Source organism: Pogonomyrmex barbatus, unplaced genomic scaffold (genome assembly GCF_055798465.1).
Source record: "Pogonomyrmex barbatus isolate J1 unplaced genomic scaffold, ASM5579846v1 scaffold15, whole genome shotgun sequence".
Lineage (NCBI taxonomy): Eukaryota > Metazoa > Arthropoda > Insecta > Hymenoptera > Formicidae > Pogonomyrmex > Pogonomyrmex barbatus.
In genome coordinates this window covers 6751235-6776502 of record NW_028297111.1, presented here as the reverse complement: position 1 = coordinate 6776502, position 25268 = coordinate 6751235, and the positions used below count along the sequence as shown (strand labels likewise).

The 25268-nt window shown below is 28.4% G+C and overlaps 1 protein-coding gene across 2 annotated transcripts; it reads right to left on the bottom strand.

The window, feature by feature from the left end:
• Nucleotides 1-14432: 14432 nt before the first annotated feature.
• On the bottom strand, nucleotides 14433-23243 carry LOC105434176 (otoferlin). Of its 2 annotated transcripts, none has more exons than XM_089073560.1 (7): nucleotides 22774-23243; nucleotides 21540-21670; nucleotides 16598-16785; nucleotides 15700-15935; nucleotides 15164-15336; nucleotides 14903-15003; nucleotides 14433-14724 (listed from the first exon to the last, which is right to left on the bottom strand). In XM_089073560.1, the coding sequence occupies exons 1-7, from the start codon at nucleotides 23099-23101 to the stop codon at nucleotides 14544-14546; spliced, it is 1338 nt and encodes a 445-aa protein (XP_088929686.1). In that variant the 5' UTR covers nucleotides 23102-23243; the 3' UTR covers nucleotides 14433-14543. The 2 variants fall into 2 exon arrangements, 1 of the variants encoding a protein (XP_088929686.1); XR_016138533.1 differs by having other exon boundaries at nucleotides 14685-14724; nucleotides 15181-15336.
• Between the last annotated feature and the right edge of the window lie 2025 nt (nucleotides 23244-25268).

Here is a 25268-nt window from a genome sequence, read left to right as displayed (position 1 = left end):
GTGCATCCCCGGCACGGCACAACGGCACAATAAGGGTTGCAGCGCGGCAAAGGGACGAGGGGGTGGTTGCACCGCGCGCGCGCTGCAATTTCCAATCCACGCGCCGCGGTCACCGGCTTTTCGGAGCGCCGCACCGCGATGTATCGATTATTGATTCTAGCACACTACACTATTCGATTTTTAGATTTTACCACGATGAACTACGGTCGCATTTCAGCCGAGACGAATAAAAATAGACATGTGGCGAGAGAAACTGTATACCGCAGCGTTTCAGGATCGCGAAGTAAACTTGGAGTTTAACCAGCTTGACTCTAAGCCTTTGTTGTAATCTCAACCCTTCCAGATATCAAAGAAGCTCACATTCCTATCGGTTTAAAATTTTTTTGTGTGTTGGTTTTTTTACATACAATTAAATATATTTTAACATATTTTAAATATAAAAGAATCTTATATCAATATACATATACAATCATATAGTTTGGAAAATGAATAAAGCGCGATTTAACGCGATTGATATCTCGGTTATCATTAAAATCATTGAAAAGAATATATCTTGATTTAATGATTGATTAGCGTGGATTAACGTGGATTTTATCGCAAAAGCTTATTGGTTAGAAAAAAATAGATGCAACGAGAATATCGCGCACGAGGATATCGATCCTCGCTCCGAACCACCTTTACAGTCACGTTGCTTCATGATTAATCTAGCAATTGCTATCCTTAATTTAAGCACTGGAGTCTGCAATAATATTATTCCTTACTTTCCTCGATTCCTACGGATCGATTGAAGGTATTATTACTAATATTGATTTCAACAAATAGTTGGAAACGTAGAACGTTGGAAAAAGGAAGATATTGATCTCGATGTGCGTCTCACGACTCTAATTCTTTTCAATATTTTCTCTTCATTTTTTTTTTAATAAATCCGTGAATCAATATATTTTAGTTGACTGGAATGGAAGAATAAACGATATTACTTCTAAATAACTTCACGCCGAATTACTTATCACTCATGCTTAACATAAGTAATTCCCGTATAAAAGCTTTTAAAAGCTCGTGACAATATGATTTTGCAAAATTACAGTAATCGTTTCGAAATAATTACATTTTACCTTAACGTTTTTTGTATGAAACGTATACATTTTTTACCGACAATGTAATTTTGCAAAATTAATACGCGGATGAGTAATTACAAGCGCATGCGAGCCCGCTATAAACCCGCATGCACACCCGAATACGATTATAGAGTGTGCCATAAATAATATCTCCGACGAGGCTCTGTAGTATATCATAGCGTAACAGAAGATTTCCCGATGGAATTCCTCCGTTCTCGAAAGATGGAATCATCCGCAAACATTCGCTTTATCGCGTGTCTCACTCGCCCTTCTATAAACGAATCAGCTCGTCGCGCTGCGGATTAATACCTTCTAAACAATCATTTTCGCAATGGTTTCTCACCCTCTCAAAATTGCTCGTGATCTCGCTATAATACTTCCGATACGCCTCTTCATTAACTTGTTATACGAATTTGAGTGCCAATTTTATTGTTATAACACTCTGTAAAAATCATTATCTTATCAAATTATAAACTATATCGCCTTTAACACATTCATTATCGGAAATTGGAAATTTTATCGCATTTGACGTGAGAAATTTGTTATTCATCAAAATTCTCGTGGTTATCCGATTATTTCAATTTTCAATTCTCAAAATATTTAACATCTCTGTCATTGAAGATTTAGCATAGAAATTATTTCAATCGCTTAAAATATTTGTATTGGAAAAAATATCCTATGCATTTGTTTTCGCTATGATCAAAAATGTGATAGAAAATGGAAATCGGGATATCTACATTCTTTTATGACGATTGATCACATTTGATATTTTTTGATGGAGAAATAATTTTTATAGCGCGACACTAACACAATTCCTTTTATATCGCCTCTTCAATTGAAAACACTTTGCAAATTTTTGAAAATAAATAAAAATCAATTCCATGAGTGTTAAAGAATTTTAGTTACAATGCTTTTCATCGGTGATAGAATAAATAAATCACGTAATAAAACAGTATTAAAATTATTGTCCTTGAATTGCAAGCGACAAATGTATATTGTTGTAATACTTTTTTTTATCAATTTTGGAAAATCATATTGAGAGATGTACGACTGCTCATGAGACATTTTTCGATTTTTATGGCTCATCACGTATCAGTATCACAAAACTTCTGCGTCAGCAGATAAAATCCGACAAATACGTTGACACGACAATTTCTACGAAGCAGGGGCTGCTATCTTATATTTTATAAGTTGACACACCCTAAATTCGTACATCTAAGTTTGACAAAAATGGTTTTAGAATCTTCATGACTAGAGGTATTACCTTGTTGTCACATTTATTAAAAAAAATTTATCTGTGCAAAAAATAGGATCATCGATCGAATCTGTCTATTATTCTTTTGAAGTTTCAAAGTAGGATAATGAAAAAGTTGAATATTTTACAAGATATTTCATATTTAATGTCACAATATGCTGAAATAACATAAACATACCCGTAAAATATTCATTCCATTCGATCACTTTATTCTAACATTTCTATACGCAGAATCACCACAAGAGAGATGGATTTATGTGAAAAAACTTGTATACAGTTTTATGTAAAAAAAAAATTCACCTCCATGAAATTTTTAAAATTGTGGAAAAAGATTCTTATTGATCATAAGATTCAATTTTCTCAGACAATGAACTTCTCCTCTCGGACATATTAGAAGCAATTAAGATATTTAGGACGATAACGATAAAAGGGATGTCTTTTATGTTACCCGTCTTATCACATTCTTTTTTAACGAATACTACGGCGCTCGACTAATCGTCAATTTAGTGACCCATCAAAGTATAAGTTATAAAATGGGCCACCGGACAGCTCGAAGTGCCCACCCCTGTAAGTAGTATCACGATATCGCGCAACTCTAACGACCCCTCTTTGTCGTCATCATCGTCGTCACGGACGTCGTCGTTGCCGTATGCGCGCGCGATTTGCCGGGTTGTCATGGCGACGTAAACTCAAAAATACACGCCTAATGGAATAGATTATTGCACGTTACATAGTTGAAGTTATAGTTAAGTCGTAGCTAAGGGCGCGCGGACAACGTGTCGCCAATGGAATGACGCGATCTATCTCTCTGCGAAGTTCTCACTTTAACGCCGGAATCCGTCAATCTAACTTTCCGTTTGTGATAAAGAAAACTTTAATTTTCAATTGTTTTATTATTTGTGTCTAATTTAACAATATACTATGTTGAAACCATCATTATTTTTATATCATATATCTAATATTAAAATTAATTGTCTTATCTTGAGCTTTAAGTTGTTAATAAGATAAAATAAAGACTTTTTCTCTTTTTTTTTTAATGTTCTAATCTTTTTTTATTTTTATGTGACTAAAGGAAATTTAGCATTTGAATTTTGTCGAAGAAAAATTACCTTTAAATTATAAATTATAAATAAATGATAAATTATAAATAAAATATACTTATATAAATTTTATTTTGTTTTAAATTTTGTACATACAATACTTATGATTGCAAATGTTAGATTATATAATCGATGTTATAAAAAACGAAATTTCGAATATTAATTTCGAATATTGTACAATTCTATCTTTGACTTTAAATTCTGTATCATTCGTCGTCGCCTCTTTGAACAATGATAAAAATTCGACGTATCTTTGCAATCACAAGACGCGATAAGAAAATCTAATGGTGTGGCTGCCATTGTGTAAAACTTGGTTAAAAAAGCCAAAGGCAATCTAAAGTGAACCGAGAGTACGAAAACTTTCGACAGTTCTCGGGAAGATATACGAATTGCGAGAAACTCGAAGAAAAATGAAAAAGCGCCACCTTCCTTTCTCAGGTGGACCGGGGAACTCTGTCTTGTTGGGAAAAGCACGAATTAAGTTGTTAAAAAAAATGCACAGAATGCAGAGAAGCGCTAACGCATTCCCTGTCAGCCGCAGGCGCTTTGAGAAATGTACAAAAGCCGACTTTGCTTTAGGGAAAATTTTAAAAGTTTATAAAGTAATTTTTAATGCAAGCCTATTAATTATATTATTTAATCTGTACGTATTATATAAGTACAGTAATTATCAAAAAGTTGTTATATATTATTATAATAATATATAGTATTTATTATTTTGTTTATGAAAAAATTTTATTAAATAATTCTTGATATATAAAAATAAAAAATTGTGGTTATATATAATTTTTGATATATTTTTTCTTCATTAATATGCTTGCAGTCTTATTTGCATTATTTTTTTCTCGTCATACACGTACACATTTCACACAAAGATCTTGATATAAATTTTGTAGGATTGTAAAGCCTAAGTGTTAACATAGCTCTATTTCCGGCGTTAAACCTTCGATCGGTTCACTTTTGAACGCAGTAAATTAACCGGTATGAGCTCAAGTCAGGTTTTCTATGGGGTGACGGTAAGTCACGCATGTATGCTAGCAGCTCGTGATATTATCGCGTTTTATTTCATAATAAGGCTAGACATCACATACACATTTAGTAACAACTAACATGCTAAACTAAACTACCGCTAAAAACCGTTATATAATTAAAATGCTTTGACAAGTCACTTTGCTTTTTTTGAAGCATTAAAAATAATTTTATATAAAATCAATAACGCCATTTTTAATTAATAAATCTGTAAAAAAAAAGACTTTTTGATTAATTTCAAGTGGATTTTTCATTAACTTTGATTGAGACTTTGATTAAACATCATTTTCTTTCATTTTCTTCAAGACTTTTTTTTAGGTTGGTATTCCCAAGCCTTCAAATTAATCTTTTCAAAATTAATCTAACTTCCTTCATTAAAATTTTTGTTAAAAGAATATTATTAACTAAAATTAATAATTTGAAGACTAACACATATATAACAAGAGGAACACAAGAATCCTAATGTTCTAAAATTTTAGACAGTTAATACGCTAGAAAAATATCTTAATTCTAAAATATCTAAATTAAAATTCAAGAATCTAACTAGAGAAGTACCCAAAATTTCTATCTGGAAAGAAATCTTGCCTTTAAAATATATTCAAAGAACCATGTGTCTAAAAATGAAGTGATATAATGAAGACGAAAAGTGATGCGATAAGAAAAGAATGAAATTGTATATCACTTTTCAAATATCAGATAACTTTCTAATAAATAAATAACACGTTACAATAAGATTTTATTAAAAACTGTTTATGAAATACGTAATATTAAAAATTAATAAATATTATGTGTCGCAACATGAATTTATTAGAGAAATTACGCGTGTCTTTAGTTGCAATAAATTAACCTAATTGTGAAAGTATATATGTGCGACATCTGATAATGCATTTCTTCTCCCCAAGAGAAATTATGCTTTAGGTTTTACACACTAGGTCGTATATAGCAGTCCGGACGGTAACAAAGCATTATGTGAATCTCGCTATAGGCACCGAGGTGGGTCAGTGCCCTGACCACGTGATATCGAGATACGAACGTGGATAGGACACGCGAGGCACTAAGGGCGAATTTGCTCCGTGCACGTTGCAATCTAACCCATGCATTCCGAACTGCATATATCCGCTCGCGTGATTTTGCAACCTGCAATAAGTGAATTCGTATTTCTATTCATATGTCCCTTTTCTCTCTCGAAAGCTCGGCCGGCGAACTCCCTCCCGTCGGCAGTGTACATTGAGTACAATGTGTGTGTGTGTGTGTGTGTGTGTGTGTGTGTGTGTGTATGTGTGTGTGGGGGGGAGGGGAGGCATGCGGTAGTACACTAATTAACTATACAAAAGTTTTTGCGTTCGAACTGCTTCAAAGTTGTTATTTTAAAAACATTTGTTAGTGTTGCATTTGTTACTTAATAAATCTATAATGTTCTAGAGATTAATAAAGATTTATAGTTTTATTTTAGTTGAGAAATGATTTTATTCATAATATTTTAATATTAGCGAAACGTTTTATACAAATAAAGAAAAAAAAATGAAATTTAAAACTTAAGTTTATGTAAGAAGCATATAATAATTCAATGCTCTAATAATTATTAATTATTGTTGTCCTGAATAATAATTTACATGCAAAGATGTGGATAAATCTCAATAATAATTAGTTAATTAAATGCTGGTTTTGTAATTACTTACCATACACTATGTATATGTGTGTATATGTAATATCTTCATTATCCTATTATAATTATTCATCACAGACGATACTGTACATTTATGTTCATTGAAATGAAATGCGATAGATTGATCAATTATTTATCATGTGATAATTTCAGTTACATTAATTATCATGAAAAGAAAATAATACAAAGATACAATAGAAGAATGTTTTAAGAAATTAGCTTAACACTATATGAACATATTAAGAAAATATCGATCATAAGATGTATATTTTTAATTGTTTATAATTTTCAAGATAAATGTAAAATGCAAGAATATAGTTATATATTAATATAATAATATACTAATTAAAGTATCAAAGCGTATATTAATATACAAATATATATATAAAGAATATATTAATAAAACACAATCATTTTTAATAAAAATATAAATTATACAAAAATTTTAATTGTACAATTTGCTAATAGCAGAAGATAAAACATAAAAAATTAATGATGATATAAATAAATTAATGTAATAAGAAAAGAATATGTTCAAAAAATAGAATCTAATGAATAGTGTTATTTGGTAAGCAGAATCTTAGCTGTTTAATGATCTTATTTTTAATATATATATATATATATATATATATATATATATACATATAAAAATTCAAGATAATTATTTATATCATTAACTATGTGTTGTTATTAATAATAATATACATTAATTTTATTTTTTATTATCAGTCTATTAATTTTTTAAATTTCTTAAATTTATAATTCATAAATTCATATTAAACAAAAAAGGTCAAAAATAATCCTATTGTATTTTAGATAAAAAAAGCAGAATTATATTAATTCAATTTTAATTCAATTTTAATATGTGATTAAAATAAAATTATTTTATTTAAAAGAATATATATATATTTATACATTTATATATTTATATATTTATTACACACACGCGCGCGCATGCACGCACACATATATACATACACACATATATTTATTCTTACTACTTCAAGAAATATATTGTTAAGTAATAGCAAAAAAAGTATGCTCCTTCAATAATCATGGCAAATGGAATAGCGTAGTTATATTCAAAACCAAATCGATTGAATCGCACGTGTCGCGAATGCGATTAAATTCCAGAATGGACAATTATTGTTCGAACAGCCGCAAGCATTGACTTAGGCCAGGGTAGACAGAATTGATTGATGTTACAAATATCATTCCCTAAAAATAATTCCGGTGGCATTTAAAAGATGTTTCGTGCCGACTAAAAATATATATTGAATTTGAACACGATTAATGTGATGCTAAGCAGCAATTTGGCCAGACAAAATAAATTACGATGGAAGATTGTATGATAGAGAGAGTTATCGATCTCTGTTACGTCACATCACTCATTCAACTGCCAATCAAACAACTTGATGCAAATGGTAGGCAAGAGCGTCCATTTCATTTAATTTTTCATGAAGCATCAAAAATTGATAGGGTAAAACTAGGGTGATAAAGTGGGATAAAAGAGATGATACACATCACACATTCAAATATAATGGGAGAAAGAAAGATGTGAAGGAGAATGAAAGATGGAAAATCACGTCGAGTAGAACAAAGAAACGATTGTGTGATCATATGTGGCAGGTTTTTGCGCATTTATATTAAATTTTCATTATTAATGTTGCCTTTAGTTTTTGATAAACATTTAGATCTTCTTTAATTAATTCTCTCCAAAACTTTATTCTTATTAGAATAATAATGATTTATCGATAATAAAATAAATTATAATATAACATATATCATTAATTATTAGTAATTAAATAGTTTTAATGTTTTCTTTTTAATACGTCACATTTCTTTCAGTTTTGCCTTCTTATAAAACTTTTCGGGAAGGAACTGTATGAAAGCTTGCATTTAATAATCTGTTGTGTGGTTATATATCTATACATCTATATATATCTATACATAAAAATGCTTCTATATATTACAGAACCTAAATTTCGTGAGCTTTTATCTACAGATACATTAGCTAAATTAAAATCAATTTTTTTATAGATTTATCTTGTCTATATTTCTCTCACGTATTATTTAAGTGCAAAATGTGTTATTCTCTCTAATAATCTTTTTGAACCAAAACATATAAATATATTCAATTTTTTATAAAAAGTTTATAAAAATTATAGAATATTTTTAATTGATAAAAATTCAAATGTGTGTTTATGTGTATATGTAAGCGCGCGCGTGTGCAAACGTGAAATCTTTTAATTTCATTTAAATGGCTTTCATTATTGCGACAGAGATATTCCAAGTATAATTAAGCCATAACAAACATGTTTGTAACATTAATTAATTAAAGCGTAAAAGAATTAATTTTGTCTTACCATTATGATATATTGCACCATTACACATAATATTTTAATTTATTGCAAAAAAAAAAAACAATTCAATAATAAAGATAATAGAAAATCTTATAAATGATATAATTTTCCTATTAGAATAAAATTTGATTATATTGGTTATACCTAAAAAAAAATAAAATTTATCTCAAAGACTATGTAAGTAATAAATACGATTTCCATTGCGATAAATTAATAATTATTTGCTTCTAGATAAATTCAGATAAAATTTACATTTTATTAAATATATATTAAAATGGCCATTATAACCATTATATGACCATTATACGATCATATCGCGATTAATCTATTATTATCGATCGACGACACTAATTAATAACGAGACATGCGAAGGCGTAATGTGCAACGTTTTGCCTCACGATATGCAAATGCATTTAATTACTTGTAGGTTGGACACATTAAATACGTTATTTGTTATTTATATTTGTAAGACAGAGCGAGCAAATTATCATGAACTAATTAATTCATGAAATAAAATACATTGCAATACGCAATATCATTTATCAATCACCATCAAAAATCTCCTTAACGATAACTATTAATATCCGTTTACACTAAAAAGGTTCTAATTATTAAAGGATTCATAACAAAAGTCATAAAAAATTACAGTAAAAAAGATTTTATACACAACTTAATATATAAATTCATGAAAATAAGAAAAATGTAATAATAATAAAGTCAAATATATTGTATAAAAATATTTTTATGATTAAATTTAAAAAAAAGTCTAAAATTTTAGGCGCTATATTTGATGAAAATAAGAATTACTACTAGAATACTTGCATTATAAAAAACAATTTTCTTCTGTTTTTGAGTAATTTATAATTATAAAATTGTGAATAATAAATGACTAATAATAGATAGTTTTATAAACATGTAGTAAATTTTTTTATTAAAAAATATTTTTATTTTCGAATTATTATTTACCTAATTTTTAATTTTTTTGAATGTTTTGAATATTACACATAAAAAATTTTTTGAATATTCTGCTTTTATTTTTTGAATAAAATATCTCAAATTATATATGCATTGAAATTATTAAGACTTTTTAACTTTCTAAACGATAAAAACGCCAAAACAGTGTTCGGAATATTAACGCGCACGTTGCATATCTTGGCTGTAAATTTTCATCGACAGACGATTAACTGTGAATAAACAAACAATTATCCATGCATACATCATGAATTCTCTATACATACGCGTCCTGTTAGTTGAAATATAAAAATCAAATAATGATCGAAAGCTTTAACAATAATTATTATCCGCGAAATGAATATTCTGTTGAACAAAATATTCATAAATATGTCTCAGCATTTACTAAAATATATCGTCCAGCGTACTATAAAACTTAAAATTATAGAATTTTTAATATCTATGGCAAATATTCGAATATCACAATTTAATATTTTATTATTAATCAAGAAAAACAGAAATATACAATGTTGTTTAAAATTTTATTTTTAATAAATATATATTAAAATTATATGTATAATTTATATATTGATATAATAAATATGTAAATTGTATATACTTATTAAATTAGAAATAAAATTTTAAACAATATCATAGATTTTTATTTTCCTTGATTAATTGTAAACGGTTACACACACACACACACACACACACACACACACACACACACACACACACACACACACACACACACACACACACACACACATTTGTTTTATTTTACAATTATTTTTTATATTATATTTTATATATATTATACATATTTTATAAATATTATATACATTATAAAAATGTATTATAAAAACAGTTTTTCTTTCAACAATATACTCTCTTGATCTAAACGATTTTTTTGCTATCAAATCTCTTGGATTCAAAAAACATTTAAAAAATATCTTTCGAAAATTTAATTGCGTGATAACTGAATGATAATATGATCAACAAATTTACTCACCAATCGATACGCTGTCGTTGTCTTCTGCCTGACTTCATTATTGTTCTGTACATTCATTTCCGTAGATATCATAGGGTCGATCAGGAAAAACGCGACTAATTAGGATCGCGAGTACTAATTAACGTAACGCAATGCTCATTATTTAGCGCTGCATCCTCGATGTTGGTTGTTCTCGCGCGAACTGTACTTTGAACAAATAAATAACTCGAAACGCAACGAGCACGAGACACCCCCGACTTTCGTTACGCGCGCAAGATAGAGTACTGTGACATTAGGTGCGTTCGGACCGTTCGGCGACAACTTCGCGCCGGTACGCGAGCCCACCGCATCGCCCACGCGGCATGAGCTACATCAATAACAACAAACCCGAGCAACAATAAAAATCCACTAATTGCTAATCGTTATTATTAACCTCTAGAGGTACGAATCAGGGTATCACATGATGCGTCACTTATATTAATTTTTTTTTCTTATAATAACATCTACAAGTGCTTTTTTTCTAAAAAAAAAGGCATGACATCGATTGTTCGCATTTCTCGAACTTTATCTTTTCCACGATGCTGATTTGCTTCGCTGCGCTAACTTCATGAATAGTTGTCATTATATTGATCTCACAGAGGATCATTTTGACAATTAATATCAAGAAGTTAAAAATATTATAATGTAATAGTAATATAATAATATTACTTTTTGCTCTTGTATTGAAAAAGATAAATAGCGTGCGCGTTGTAACGTCTAGTGTATATAAAAACACACACACACACACACACACACACACACACACACACACACACACACACACACACACACAATTCGTAATATATCTTTGTTCATTGCTTGTAAAATGTCCAACGTGTATACGATCACAATTGCTGCTAAATCAATGCGAAATAAATGAATAAAAAGGTGACTAAATATTTATAATGCGACAAATAAATCGACGTCCTGCTTGATACACTACTATCGCCTGTTAGATTCCAATGTCGAATTAAACATGCGTACTTGATGAGAAAAATGGTTAATGAGATTGCATACGCTAATTTTCACGTTATAATACAATATTTGTTCGTTATTTTTTACTGTACTCTTAATGTCCGTTGCATGCATGATGCATTTTGAATGAGTAAATTACATGAAACACGACGAGCTCACAGCATTCGCAGACTTAGGTTACACGTATAGTATTGTGATGTCGTATTCGAATCGTGCAGTGATAACTTACTCGACACAAGATATACTGATTGCAAATCTAAATCATCACAAGCAGCCAAGATTGTTAAAGACGGCATGAATTGAAATTATACTGTTCCTATAGAATTTACACTTTGTTATCTTTGTAAGTAAAAATCTATAATATCCTATATATAGTACAAAAAGATGGACAGGAATATTTCATTGCAAGATTACAATGTTGCAAGTACGAGTTGCGAAATACTGTCATAATATTTTTGTAAAGTTGCATTGTGCAACCAAAAAAATTAATACGTTTATGGACAGTGTCCGTGTTATGATACATTGTTAAATGCCAACGTTTCGTGAACATTGCAGCTCACTTCATTAGAGCGAGAAGCAGCTTGATCATTAATGGATCATTATCAGTCTGTTCTTTGCCTTAACAATGGCATTTAACAATGTATCATGACGCGAATAATACTCGTAAATGTATTAATCTTTTTGAAGATAGTAACTATGGAAGTCTCAAAAGGTAGGATTGTAATGTTAAAATGTCCTCCCTCAAAAAGAACACTGTAATGTAATATGCCTCGTGAAAATAAATTGAATGGAACTAAAATAGTAAATTGCTCATACATGTAAATAAAAAATAATGGAATGTTATTATAAAGTAAATATAAAATTTTTTACAGGAAAAGACGTTGAAATGTTTGTTTATTAATATTTTATGATGTCTCTAAAGCGTTCGTCGATTCAAGCTATAATCAAGCGTTATTTTCAATATTTGAAAACAAATAAATATTTCAAAACATAGTCATATTTGAAGATTTATTACTCAATGAAACATAAATATAACAGATTTAATCAATAAATTTCTGTCACATTATTGTAAGCTTTAAATGAATTGTGGAAGTCAAATTTTCGATTGTGCGTGCATCTTCACGACTTCACATTTTACGCTCATAGATTACATGCGTGCAATTCAAGTCTTTGCTCGAAATATATTGCAATATTTGAATACACAAAACGTTTGATAAATGTAAAGCTTATAATATTAATTATTCGAGTGCGCGGGAAACATGTGATATTTCATATACACTTTACAAATTGAAAAATAATTGAAAAATAAATGGAAAGCATATTTGATTCAAGAGTCAAAAGTATATTAATTGAATTTTTCTTAATACTCTGAAAAATGTTACAATTCTGTTTATTTAATGACATTTTAATAACATTTTAGAAATTTTTAATTTTTGTTAAGGATATTTGAAATAATACAATAAATACAGTAGATTATTTTTTTATTTTATTTAATTTTTATTTATATTATAAAAAATCTCAAAAATATTTGGTATAAAATAATAAAAAAATATTTAAAAACAAAATTTACAATAATTTTATATCTAAAATATAAAGCTGTAAAATTATAAAAAAAGAATGACTATAATCGAATATAATTTGACACTATATTTTAGATATAAAATTGAACTTTGGTTTATGTAAACTATTTACATTATTTCAATTATTTTAAATCCTGCTTATACATATTCATAATCATGTTATAGATAACTTATAAAATCTATAATATATATATACTTATATCTATAACATTATAAAACACTTATCAACAACGTTACAATGTAACAACATATTTGGAATGATCTACACTAAATAGAATGATAAATGGAAATTGAAATTCATCATTATCATCCTCAGATTGGATTATATGAGACTCTAGATAATAACTGCGATCATTTAGATAGGATATAATTTAATAGAAATAGTTAATTGCTATTATTATCTAGAAACTTGGGTTGTAATGCAACGAGCATACATACGTTTAAATTAACGTGATTGCACTGCATTTTTTATTAAGAATGGAATGGGAGTCAATTTTAATTCTTTTCTATTTTCTTATCTAACTTTTTTATATACACATACATACGCACACGTATGTGTATGTGTGTGTGTGTGTGTGTGTGTGTGTGTGTGTGTGTGTGTGTGTGTATAAAAAAGTTAGATAAGAAAATAGAAAAGAATGTGTGTGTGTGTGTGTGTGTGTGTGTGTGTGTGTGTGTGTGTGTAGAGGGGGAAGGGGGAAAGAGGGCACACGTATTTACTCTCCATAAAAGGAAAAAGTGATATAATATATAAATACAACTATGTTAAATTATTACGAATAAAATAACTGAGCAATTAGTTGCGACAGTGCAAATAGATAAATTGGCACGTCAATCGATGCGCCACCGTCTGACTCCATTATCGAATTGGACACCCTTTCTTGTTGATCGGGCAGACACGTCGGGAAAACACGTTAATTGAAATCCTGCGTGCTAATGAACACGATATAATATTCGTCCGTCACTTCCCGTGGTATTCCCGATGTTTAGTGTTATGCACATACGATATACACTTTGAACGAGTAAATAATGCGGAGCGTACAATGAACGCGCGACGTTAGTATCGTGACATTCGAAATACGCGGAGGCGTAAACTTCCCGTTATATCGCCTTACAGAGCAAGATACGACAATCTTAGTTACATACAATACTAATCAATTGTACGTTGCTAATGGTCAGAATGAAACGAACGCTGAATGAAAAAAAGCAAAATGATTTTTTATATAATTTTTATATAATTTTTTATATAATTTATATAATTTTATATAATTAATTATATAATTTTTTTATTAATTTATTAATTTAATATGATAATAATAATTTTTTAATGAAAATAGATTAAAGAATAGAAGAGAAACATATGTTATTAATTTATTTCTTACCCATACAGTTACAGAGATATTAACTTTTAAGTTTGTGAAATAGAATTCAGGAATATATAGTCAAATGTACGTTAAAAATGTACGTTAAATTTAAGAACTAAGCGCCCAAGAGACGTTTAACAAAATATCCGGGGAAAGCGTAAATGCCACATGTTACTAAAAGCACGAATAGAGTACACATAAAACAGCATAATATTCGCCATTTATAATAACGACAAACGACGAACCAGCATGCCTTCCACGGGTTGCGAAACCAGGAGAAGGAAGTATCAGGTCGTCTGCAAAACACAACAAAACATATGGTGTTGATAATAATTAACAATTAAAAATTAAATGTAGAAAATTTAATGTAGAAAAGGAAAGAGAATAAGCTCTTATTAGAGCTAGAGATTATGAGAGAAATATAATATTTATGTAACATGATTAATAAACTTGAGATGAAAAAAAGAATGAAACCTTGGAGAAGGAAGAATTTGAGGTGGATTCCGTCCTTTTCCTACCGGTTGATTATCTGCATCTTCTGCTTTTAAGATAGATATTTCCAGCTCAATTTTACCCTACAGTGAAAAAAGATGTAACTTTTAAACAATAAAGAATTGTCTAATAATTTTATCTTTATTTTTCTACATAGCGTAATTTTCATATAATTATATTTAGCTCTTCAATTTATTTAAAACATTTTGTTCCAAGCGAAAGCCTCCTCTCATAATATTTTACCGCTTGAATATATCTACCGGCGTCAACGCTACGAGAAAAAGGCCACCAAGCTCTGGTCCGTGTAACTTTAAATAAATTTATTGTAGGTAATTGCGGTTCGAGCAATTTCAGCGTACAGTTTTTGGAGTTTGAACTGCCTCGTGGCATTCTGGACAAGTCAAGTGTCAACTCTCCTGCAACATGTTGATTAATCGGAGAATTCATATCGTTTATATAATGTGTCGCGAATCATGTTAATTAATCATAAACTTAATAATTTATCGTTTCAGATAATCATTTTCTATTTCCTCTGCAGTACAGATACAATGAATTAAAATTTTTAAAATTTATATAACCCGGATATAAATATACGTATATAATATGTATAACATATTGAGTTAATTAAAAAATTATTATCAAATATAAGATATATTATATGTTCTTGCATTTTTGCATATCGCATCATGCGAAATATACCCTAAGCTCTAAGTACTGATAAAAAAATTTTTAAATTTAAAAACTTTTATATTGAAAATTATATAGCGTATTCCGATTACCAATAAAATCATCCGAGGAAAAATGATCACTATCCCAAACTTGTAAACGCAGTTTGCAAGGCAACTTTTCCTCCATCTCGTTTTTCGCAAACACTGACATTCTTCTACGGACTACCATGATGTTCTCGCCTTTCGAATACGTGACACGAAATACGAATCTCCAATTGAAGTTACCCTCACCAGTCAGGGAGTTATAGTGGATGTCAGTCTTCTGATAATCCTCGTATAAAATCCACCTACGCAATTATTTCGAACAAATATCAAATTCGGCAAACGAATCAAATTGATCACCCCTCTTATCATGAAGTCATAATTATTTTATTGCATTAGAACTAAAACAGAATTAATTATACATAAAAATTAAATTTTTAACAACTAAAAGCTACTGCTTCATTTTCATTATAAAAATAAACAATTATCAAACAATTATCATACAAATAAAAATAATCTGTCCATTACATGGAATTAAAGCATCCAAAATAAATACAAATAATTTTGCGATTTTAAATTATGTTTAAATCAAAAGTATGAAAAATTTAAAATCACTGGATCTGAATTCATAAATGTTGCCAATATTACCCATTAATATCACAAGACAATAATGTACAATTTCAATTTTCTATCTTTGATTTCTGTTTTTTGACGAAATATCTGCGTTGACATCATCATTATTATTTCAATATTTTTAAATTGTTAATCAAGAGAACTAATAAATTATTATTTATTTAAATAAATTCTAATAATTCAGCCGAATGTAAATATATTATTTTACTTTTTATATTATTATTATTATTTATTACTATTATGTGTAATATGTTATATGTTATATGTCGTTATTTATGTTACTTCAACAGAATTCTGTTGCATATCGTTTTTTTAAATATTTATTTTGACCTACCCTTTGACATAAATATCGGAGCACTTTTCTCCAGTAAGGAATTGGCTTTCGATTAGTGGTACGTCTTCTGTATTCCAAACGATCACACGAATTTCATATTCCTCCGGTTTTGGGGGAGAAATGTTGACCGCCGACTTCGGTGGCAATTGTCCGATTCGAAACATATCGACCCACATCTCAAGTTTGCCCTAGAGTACCATTGTTACAGAAATTGTTCATTATCGTACAATACCTTAATGTATTCCGGAGATTAAATCTGGAGAAATTATGTGAAAATGTCATGATTACGTCAATTTTCAAATTATAAGCGATCAAAAGTTGACCAATGCGTTATCGCGCAGAGCTCTCTACCAATTTATTATGCAGAGTGTTTCTTCTAATTTAAGCATTTAGAATATCTGTTATCTTTAACAATAAGGAGAATCTTTTAAAAGATTATATAGTTATATAGATTATATAGAAAAAGTTATATAGTTTATTGGCAAATATTATAGTTGAAAAAAATATTCAATTCAAAATCACGCTTTTTATTTTAAATGTGTGTTTCTATTTCATTAAATAGAACTTCGTTATAAATAAAATTATTTTATATTTTATTATTTGTATTAATTCACCACAGTATTTTCTTTTCTATAAAAAATTATTATAAAATATTTGAAAATTGCTGGTATAGAAGTTGTTTTACTTTATATTCGAACATACTTTGACATGAAATAAAAAGTAGGTCGTATATATAAAATAATTGCTTATTGTATCTTAATGCTTAATTGTGTACTTTTATATACAAATTAATAAGCTAAATTTATTTATATTAAAAAAAAGAGATAATTTCTTTAAGAAAAAATATGCAATTTGCAATATACAGTTGTATATTTTTTTAAGTAATTATATATTTTCTTTGTGTCGATGAAAATATGCAATTATATTGCAAATTGCACATTTTTTAAAATTAATTATATATTTTCTTTATATCAATGGATTTATAATTCTATGCATAAAATTTTTAAGATAAGGTCATTAAAATTATTAAAATCTGGAAAATTTTATGATATTTTACATTTTATGTCAGAATATATCAAAATAAAAAATTTTTAGACAAAGAATTTCTAAACCACCAATTTATAAAATTTATAAATATAACTTGACAATAGCTATTGGAAGTAATAAGATTATTTAAAAGTAATCTAAAAAAATTAATGTATTTTATTAAAAAATTAAAGTATTTTATTAACTATAAATTTAATTCTTATATAATATAAATTATATAATCTCTTTCAAAAAGATTTTTTCCGTATTAAAAACAAGTATTCTAGATATTTAATTAAAAAAAAAATCTGAGTAATACATTAATTTAGAAAATTTAGGTAAGATATGTTATTTTTTTACAGTTTATTTTGTCTTTTAATTTCTTGTAAATTATATAATATCGTAATCAAATGACAAGTGATTATTAGTTATTTAATCTCTTTTTTAAAAAACTGAATGATTAATTCATTACTTTATTTAGAATAATTATTAAATATAACTATAAATCTAAATTTAAAATATTATATATATTTTGGTTTTGTAATTAATAAAACAAAGTTATTTAATTTATTATTCTTAATATTAAAATTGTTATTATTATAATTACTGTTATTATTATTATTCAACTGCATGATAAAAGCTAACATAACTATTTTACGACATAATTCATATATAATCTCATTTTTTAAGTTTATTTAACTCACAAGAACAACTTTTATTGTATTAAGATTGTGCATAACGTTTCTTATAAGGCGTAAAAATTTGATGCGCGTGAAGCAATAATAACATTAATAATAAAATAATAAACTCAAATCTTTAAGTATCCTAATTCTTTAATGAATGTTAAAATTAATGCACGATAAGAATCGAAATTAGTTTTGGTTATATGATATAGAATATTCGACGTAATTTTATTTCATGGAACAACAAATTTTTCAAACATATCAATGATAAATCGATTGATACGCGACCTTGGCGACATTTGCTATTACGAACGATATGTTGTGTGTACGCAAGGTGTCACCATACTTTCATTTGTACAGCAAGATTCGAGTGTAAGCGGTGGCGCGTGTCGTCGCATTATCACTTCGCGAAATGCGAATTAATCCGCCGAATAATTAGCAATTGTTAGTTCTCGATTAATTAACCAGCACGATTGACAATTCGTAAGCGTATCGAGACGACGGCTGGCTGATCGAAGCACATACTATATGTGCGCGGCACAGAAATCGAAGCGACAAAGGGAGTTGTAATTATCATTTCGTGGTATTCATGTGTGATAATTATTTCTTTCATTCGGATGCGCTTATATCGGGCATCGAGTTCTAAAGTTTTCATCGATCTGAATCGCAATTTCGCTACTATTTTATGCATTGAAAGCGCGATATGGTACACGTGTGTCGGTTGATTCGAATTACAGAAAGCCGCGCGTGTATGTTATTTATTGTATATTATTTATTAATAATACATGTATTTCGCGAGAGATTTATGCGTTCACAATATATTACACGTGTGCAACACTGAATCTCCGTTGCATATTTCTGAACGCTCCATCGCGCTTTAATTAGTAATTAACTTGATTGCATCGGTATCAAAATAAAGTCGCCGATTTTTTATCTTTTCGATTATTATTAAAAGAACATTATTATATATATATATATATATGAAAAGAATTGAAAAGAATTGCGGAGCAAACAATATGATTATGATTAATTGATAAATAATTGTAATGAATAGTTAATTGTAATTTTTTATTATTTGTTAATGACATAGCATAACTTTGATATTAATTTATTAAAATTTTTTGCTCAATATTAATATATTAATAAATATATGATAAATTATACAAGGCTTATCAAAAGTGTGAAAACTTTTTAATATTTCGGGAAATTATTTCCGAAGAAATGCTTTATACAAAAGTTGCAGAGTTTCGTTGAGGTCACATGAGGTCACATAATATTGATTTAGTCGCAGATAATATCATTGTCGATATTTTTTTATAGTTATTATTTTTTAAATCATATATTTTATTGCATAATACGATTCTACTTATTCTGACTCTCTTACTCTTACTCTTAAAAATATTAAGATACAAATGTCAAGAAGTCAATAATTTACGAAGTATTTTATACTTTATTCTGACATGTTCTAATAAAATATAAAATATTCACTAAATTATTTATTTTTTTGATACGTATTTTAATACTTTTGTATATAAAATAAAACAATCGATTAGTATCGAGAAAGCGTACAGTTGCTTTTTAAAAAAATATTTGCATATTGCTAATTGAATAATTTTTTTTAAACAACTATTTAAAAAACTATCTTTTCACATCAATTGATTTATTTTATTACTGTACACATAAAAGTCAATACTTTTTAAATATTGTATATTTTATGGATTAGAATATGCCATATAAAATATTTCGTAAACTACTGATGACTTTTTGATGATTATATATTGTATGTATACTTTATATGTATATCAGTACTTTACATGTATTACTACTTTTATATTCAGAACTAGAAAAAGAATCATGTTATGTAACAAAGATATTTGATTCCATTTAAAAAATTGGTAACCATAAAAAATCTCAACAGTCATCTGTGAATGAATTAATATCACAATTACGATATCCTCAAAGTCTTCCAACTTTTATATGACATTTTTTCTCAAAAATATTTATTTTTAAAAATATTTCCATATTTTTGAAAATCTCCACAAAATCTCCACATTTCTGAAAAATCCTGTATAATTAATTATTTACAAGTAAGCTTTTACAAGCAAGCTTTTACAAATAAATATTATATAAATGACATAAAAATGAATAGTAAAAAAGGAACGAGAAAAACTAGAAAATTCGGGAAATTGTTGGACAATAAAGATGAATAAAATAAATAAGAGAAATGAATAAGATGTTATTTATTTCTCTTATTCATTATATATTTATTTGTACATTTACTTGATATACAGATTTGTTAAATAATAAAAATTTAAAAATTTTTGAAAATTTAGAAAAGTTGCAAGTTATATAAATTATTAAAAAATAAAATCTATTATTTATTCTTTAAAAACAAGTCAGAAAAGACGTTAGTCAGTAAAACAAATCTACAGGTATCTAATAATCCTTTTTATTAAATTTTTATTAATTTTGTAACAATTGCTTATATGGCAATGTTTCTTTTTTAAATATAATTTTTCCCAAATATTGACTAGTCTTATAAGTAAATTTTTAAAATTTTTCTATTATAAAACAAAAATAAATTTTAATATTTACATTAAAAATAAATGTTCTTAAATAATTAATAACCTCTTTTACATAATTTCTTAAGTAAAGTAAATTAATAATTTAAATTGTTAAAAAAATAAATAATTTGCTTATAAAAAATAAGATTTTCTGTTAGATCAGATTGTTAATATGTTTAATTACTGTAATATAGTACTTATACATAAAAATTTAAGAAATACGAATACTCTATTTAGTAGTAAAAGCTGTAAATTAAATTTTAAAAATCAATTGCATATTATATTCAACGCAAATCTCTCTTAAAAAATAACGAATCAATTTTGATCGCTTATGATTCGAAAACTATTGTATCCTTTTCTATATCTAGATTTTCAGTTTTAATTAATCTCTAGAATATACTACAATATTATGTCATTATTTAGTATTTAATCCAAATACTAAACGCTACATATGTCAATAATAACAATGAAAAATTATATTTATAGGGGAAAGTGTTTTATGATGCTTTTTAATTTGATCAGAAAAAAAATATAATTCATTTGATAAAGTATGCACAAGTGATCAAGAGATAAAGAAAACTTTTCTTTCGATAATACGACGAATGTTTGACGATCACGTTTTCTAACGAACAAAGTTAGTTTTTCTCGGCTAATATTTCATGCAACCACCTGCTCGAGTCCGGGCCTCTTAACGTTGAAAAGTGGTCGTCTTTCGACATGCTCAGGTACCAGAGCGCATCCGCAGATAGGAAAATCTTGCCAGTGATGAAGCACGCTTAGAGCCATACATTCCTCCCTGTCTGTCGACATTGACGCGCGACGTTGATTATTCATTTAATTTAAATTTTTTTAATGAACTCTTTAATTGCGTGCGTAAAAAACATTTGAAACATGTATTCATTGATGTAATCGAATGAGAAAATTAGTTTCCATTTTGAAAGTATTTCGAAGCAAAATTTTTGTTTTATTTAAATATCCCTTAATTATTCTTTTGGACATTGGAGGGGGTAAGCGATACAAATATTATTTAACATTTAAAGATGAAAGATTTTGTATAATAATTATTTTTAATGATGATTAGACGAATCTTCGACGAAATCCTGTATTATCCTGTATAGTTTCTGATAAAGGAGCAGAGACGTGATATGATTTAATAAGTGGGGCTTGAGAATTAATTCAACATTCGTAACGTCACGTTCGTAATTGCGATTCAACTGAGAAATCTGAACTGAGAAGTAGAATTTGTCTTGAGGCAAATTCAGCTTTGCCTTTTGCGATTCGATAATTAATTCCTAACAGAGAATCATATGGACACGTGTTTTACATTAATAAAAATAGAATCTTATATCGGAGTTGTATGTTGAATAAAAAAAAAGGTTTATGAAAATTCTCTCTAATATATTTCACGAATAACCTGAGAAATAATTACATATTTAAATAATTTTAATAATTAAATGTTGAATTGAGAAACGAAATAATTATATCCATTATTATATTACACAAAAATTTTGATTTTTGAAAGTCAAGAAGAATGATCAAAACATGACTAAAAAGACTATTGCGTTTATTGTATTCTTAATATATAAACAACAATACGGACAATAATAATTTATATTTCATATTTATTATTTATAAAGCAAGCATCTAATAATTTAATATAAAATTACTTTTTTAACATTAATTGTAATATCAATTGTTTAATATTATTCTTTATAATCAAGTTTATCTTTAATTTAATCCGAAAAGTATTTCAAATAATAAATATGAATATAAAGTCTTATATTCATCCTACTTGAATTGTAAACTACAATTGACCTAGCATTTAATCAGAATATAAATTTTGCTATTACGTAACAATTACGATAATAATCCTCAGCCGAGAGAGGATGGAAATGTTACGTACTTACGTCGTCTTCTCGTTCGATGCGAAAGGGAAATGACTTCTTGCCGATCTTAATCTCGCGTTCTCCGTATTCCGGTGATGGCAGATTGTTCTTCCTGCAGAGAAGCTCCAGAATCTGCGTCGGTCTCTCGCGATCTCTCCAAGCGTTGTAACCACTGGTGCTGTAAACGTTTGAAATTCCGCAGTGCGCTCGATGCCGGCTGTAAAAACGATTTTCGATGTCGATTCTCGTCACGCCAATCAAATCATCGGCCGTCGTGACGTCATAATCCCACACTTGAATTTCTAACATATAATCCTGTGGAAAGCTCGCCTCAATCTCGAACATGCTGCCAAACAATAGTTATTAGTGAGTGATGGTGAATTAGTAATGAGAATTCAAACTAATTAAGTTTTTCATTTTTTCGATGTTTATTAAAAGTCAACTATAACAACGAACAAAGTCTATATTTATAAAAAAAAAATATTCAATTGACTTATTTTTTGAGGTATTTCTAGATATATTGGTTATTTTTTTTTTTTTTTTTATACAAATAACATAATATTGAAGAATTAAATTTTATGTCATTTATCGTCCCGCCGATGGAGGGGATTTGAATTTATTTCTTAGATATTGCATTTTTGGAAGGAAAAAAACATATTGGTTATCAGAATAATTTTAATCCTTGTCTGTGCTACGCTGTTACAGTGGAGTAGGTAGAATACCCTTGCAGTCTGAAAGCTGCAAAAAGGTGATACGCACGGATGCACAGATGGATATCGATAAAATATTTCCCGATAATACCCGAGGGGTGTAACCATGCCGCGATGTGCCTTGGAAAGAAGCTAGACGGCAGCTTTTTGTTGATCTTACCGGCCAAACGTAGGGTTCAATTGATTGGGTATATAATTCTTCCTGTCGCTGATAGAATTTTTTCCCAACTTCACGTAGAGATACGGGTCTGACTTGCCTCTGAGGGGATCCTTAGGCTGTAAGTTAATGCCTGCGCGAAAAGCAAATTTACTTCGGTGGCTCGTTGCCATGGGCGAGCTTTTTAGTTTTTAGCCGAGGAGTATAAGGTGTACCGAAAAATTCCATAAAATAAAATAAGAAAGCATCTGTAAATCACCCTTTGGTCTTTTTTAACAAGAAAAAAAATTAAAATGTTGCTTACAAAGAGAAAATGTCTCACAAAATTTCATTACGTGCTGTTTTGCCTATAATTTCTTTGACAAAATTAAATTAATCGTTGTTCGTGTAAAATTGAATCTCAAGCCATCTGCTACCACTTTGGGATTTTCAGAAATAAATATCTTGACAATATGTAACTTTGAATTTACTTTTTCTTGAAAAATCTGGCAGAGTTAACGTATCATAATAAAAACGAAACGAGCAAAGTATTTCTACAATTAGTCACTTTTTTCATCGCATGTGGTATAGTGTATTATGAAGACTAACCCTTTATAACGTAGAGTCTAACGAGGAGCTTAACAGGCTCTTGAGGCGGATAATCGTTGCACAGACCATTAGCCGCGTCTCTCCCGCTTCTCGTTTTGCATGGGAGATTGTCAGGATGTGGCCATCGGTATATAGAAATATATCCCTAAAAAAAAATTAATTAAATTTATAACATTCAATAAATATAAATAAAATAAATGCTCCAAGCATTTAATGATTCTACATTGTTTATTTAAATGTCATACATTTCTTGCTTATGTTTTATCTTAATTAATTCGAATTAATTCTAATGTAGATTGGAAAAAATTAGACAAATTTTTTTCACGTTCAAAAGCTCTCTCTTTCTCTCTCTCTCTTTTTCAAATATAAAATCAATTTTTATTTTTTAAAGATAATTTTTTAAAACAACCTTGAATTTGCCAGCGTAATTATCTCCAACTTGCTCGAAAGTTTCACCCTTTCTCCCGTGCCACAATTCAAAAGTACGGAGTCGATCTTGAAAGCCCTCGAATTGCGGCTGCATCTCCAATTCCGTGGAATAGATCTGATTTCAATGTCTAAGCGCTCAAGTTTGGGCAAATGCATTAAAAAATACCTTGAACGTCGTCACGGGTTTATAGCGAAACGCTGTCGTGATTCCCAATTCTTTATTTCTCTCTTCCTGTGGATCCAACAAAACTCGCTAATTTGCCTTATCGAATGTCTCAGCGGATTGGCTCAATCAAGACTCGTCTACATGATTTTGATCGAAATTGGTTCATTTATCAGGGACTTACGCGATTTACGTGAAATCGAGCTGAATTGAGAAAAATTTTAGAAAGCTTAAAGATTCAAAAGATTAAGAATATAGAAAAGTGGAAAATCTAAAAAGTCGTAAATCTTAAAGTTTTTCTTTCGCGACGTAGACTGCAACAGATAAAATCGTGAAAAAGTAAAAAAAAAAGAAAATAAATTAATATCTAAATTATTTAATTGCAAATCATATAAACTAGTAGATTGTTAAATGTTTAAACAATTAACTACCTAAGCATTTAAGCTACTGCACAGCTAGATCCAA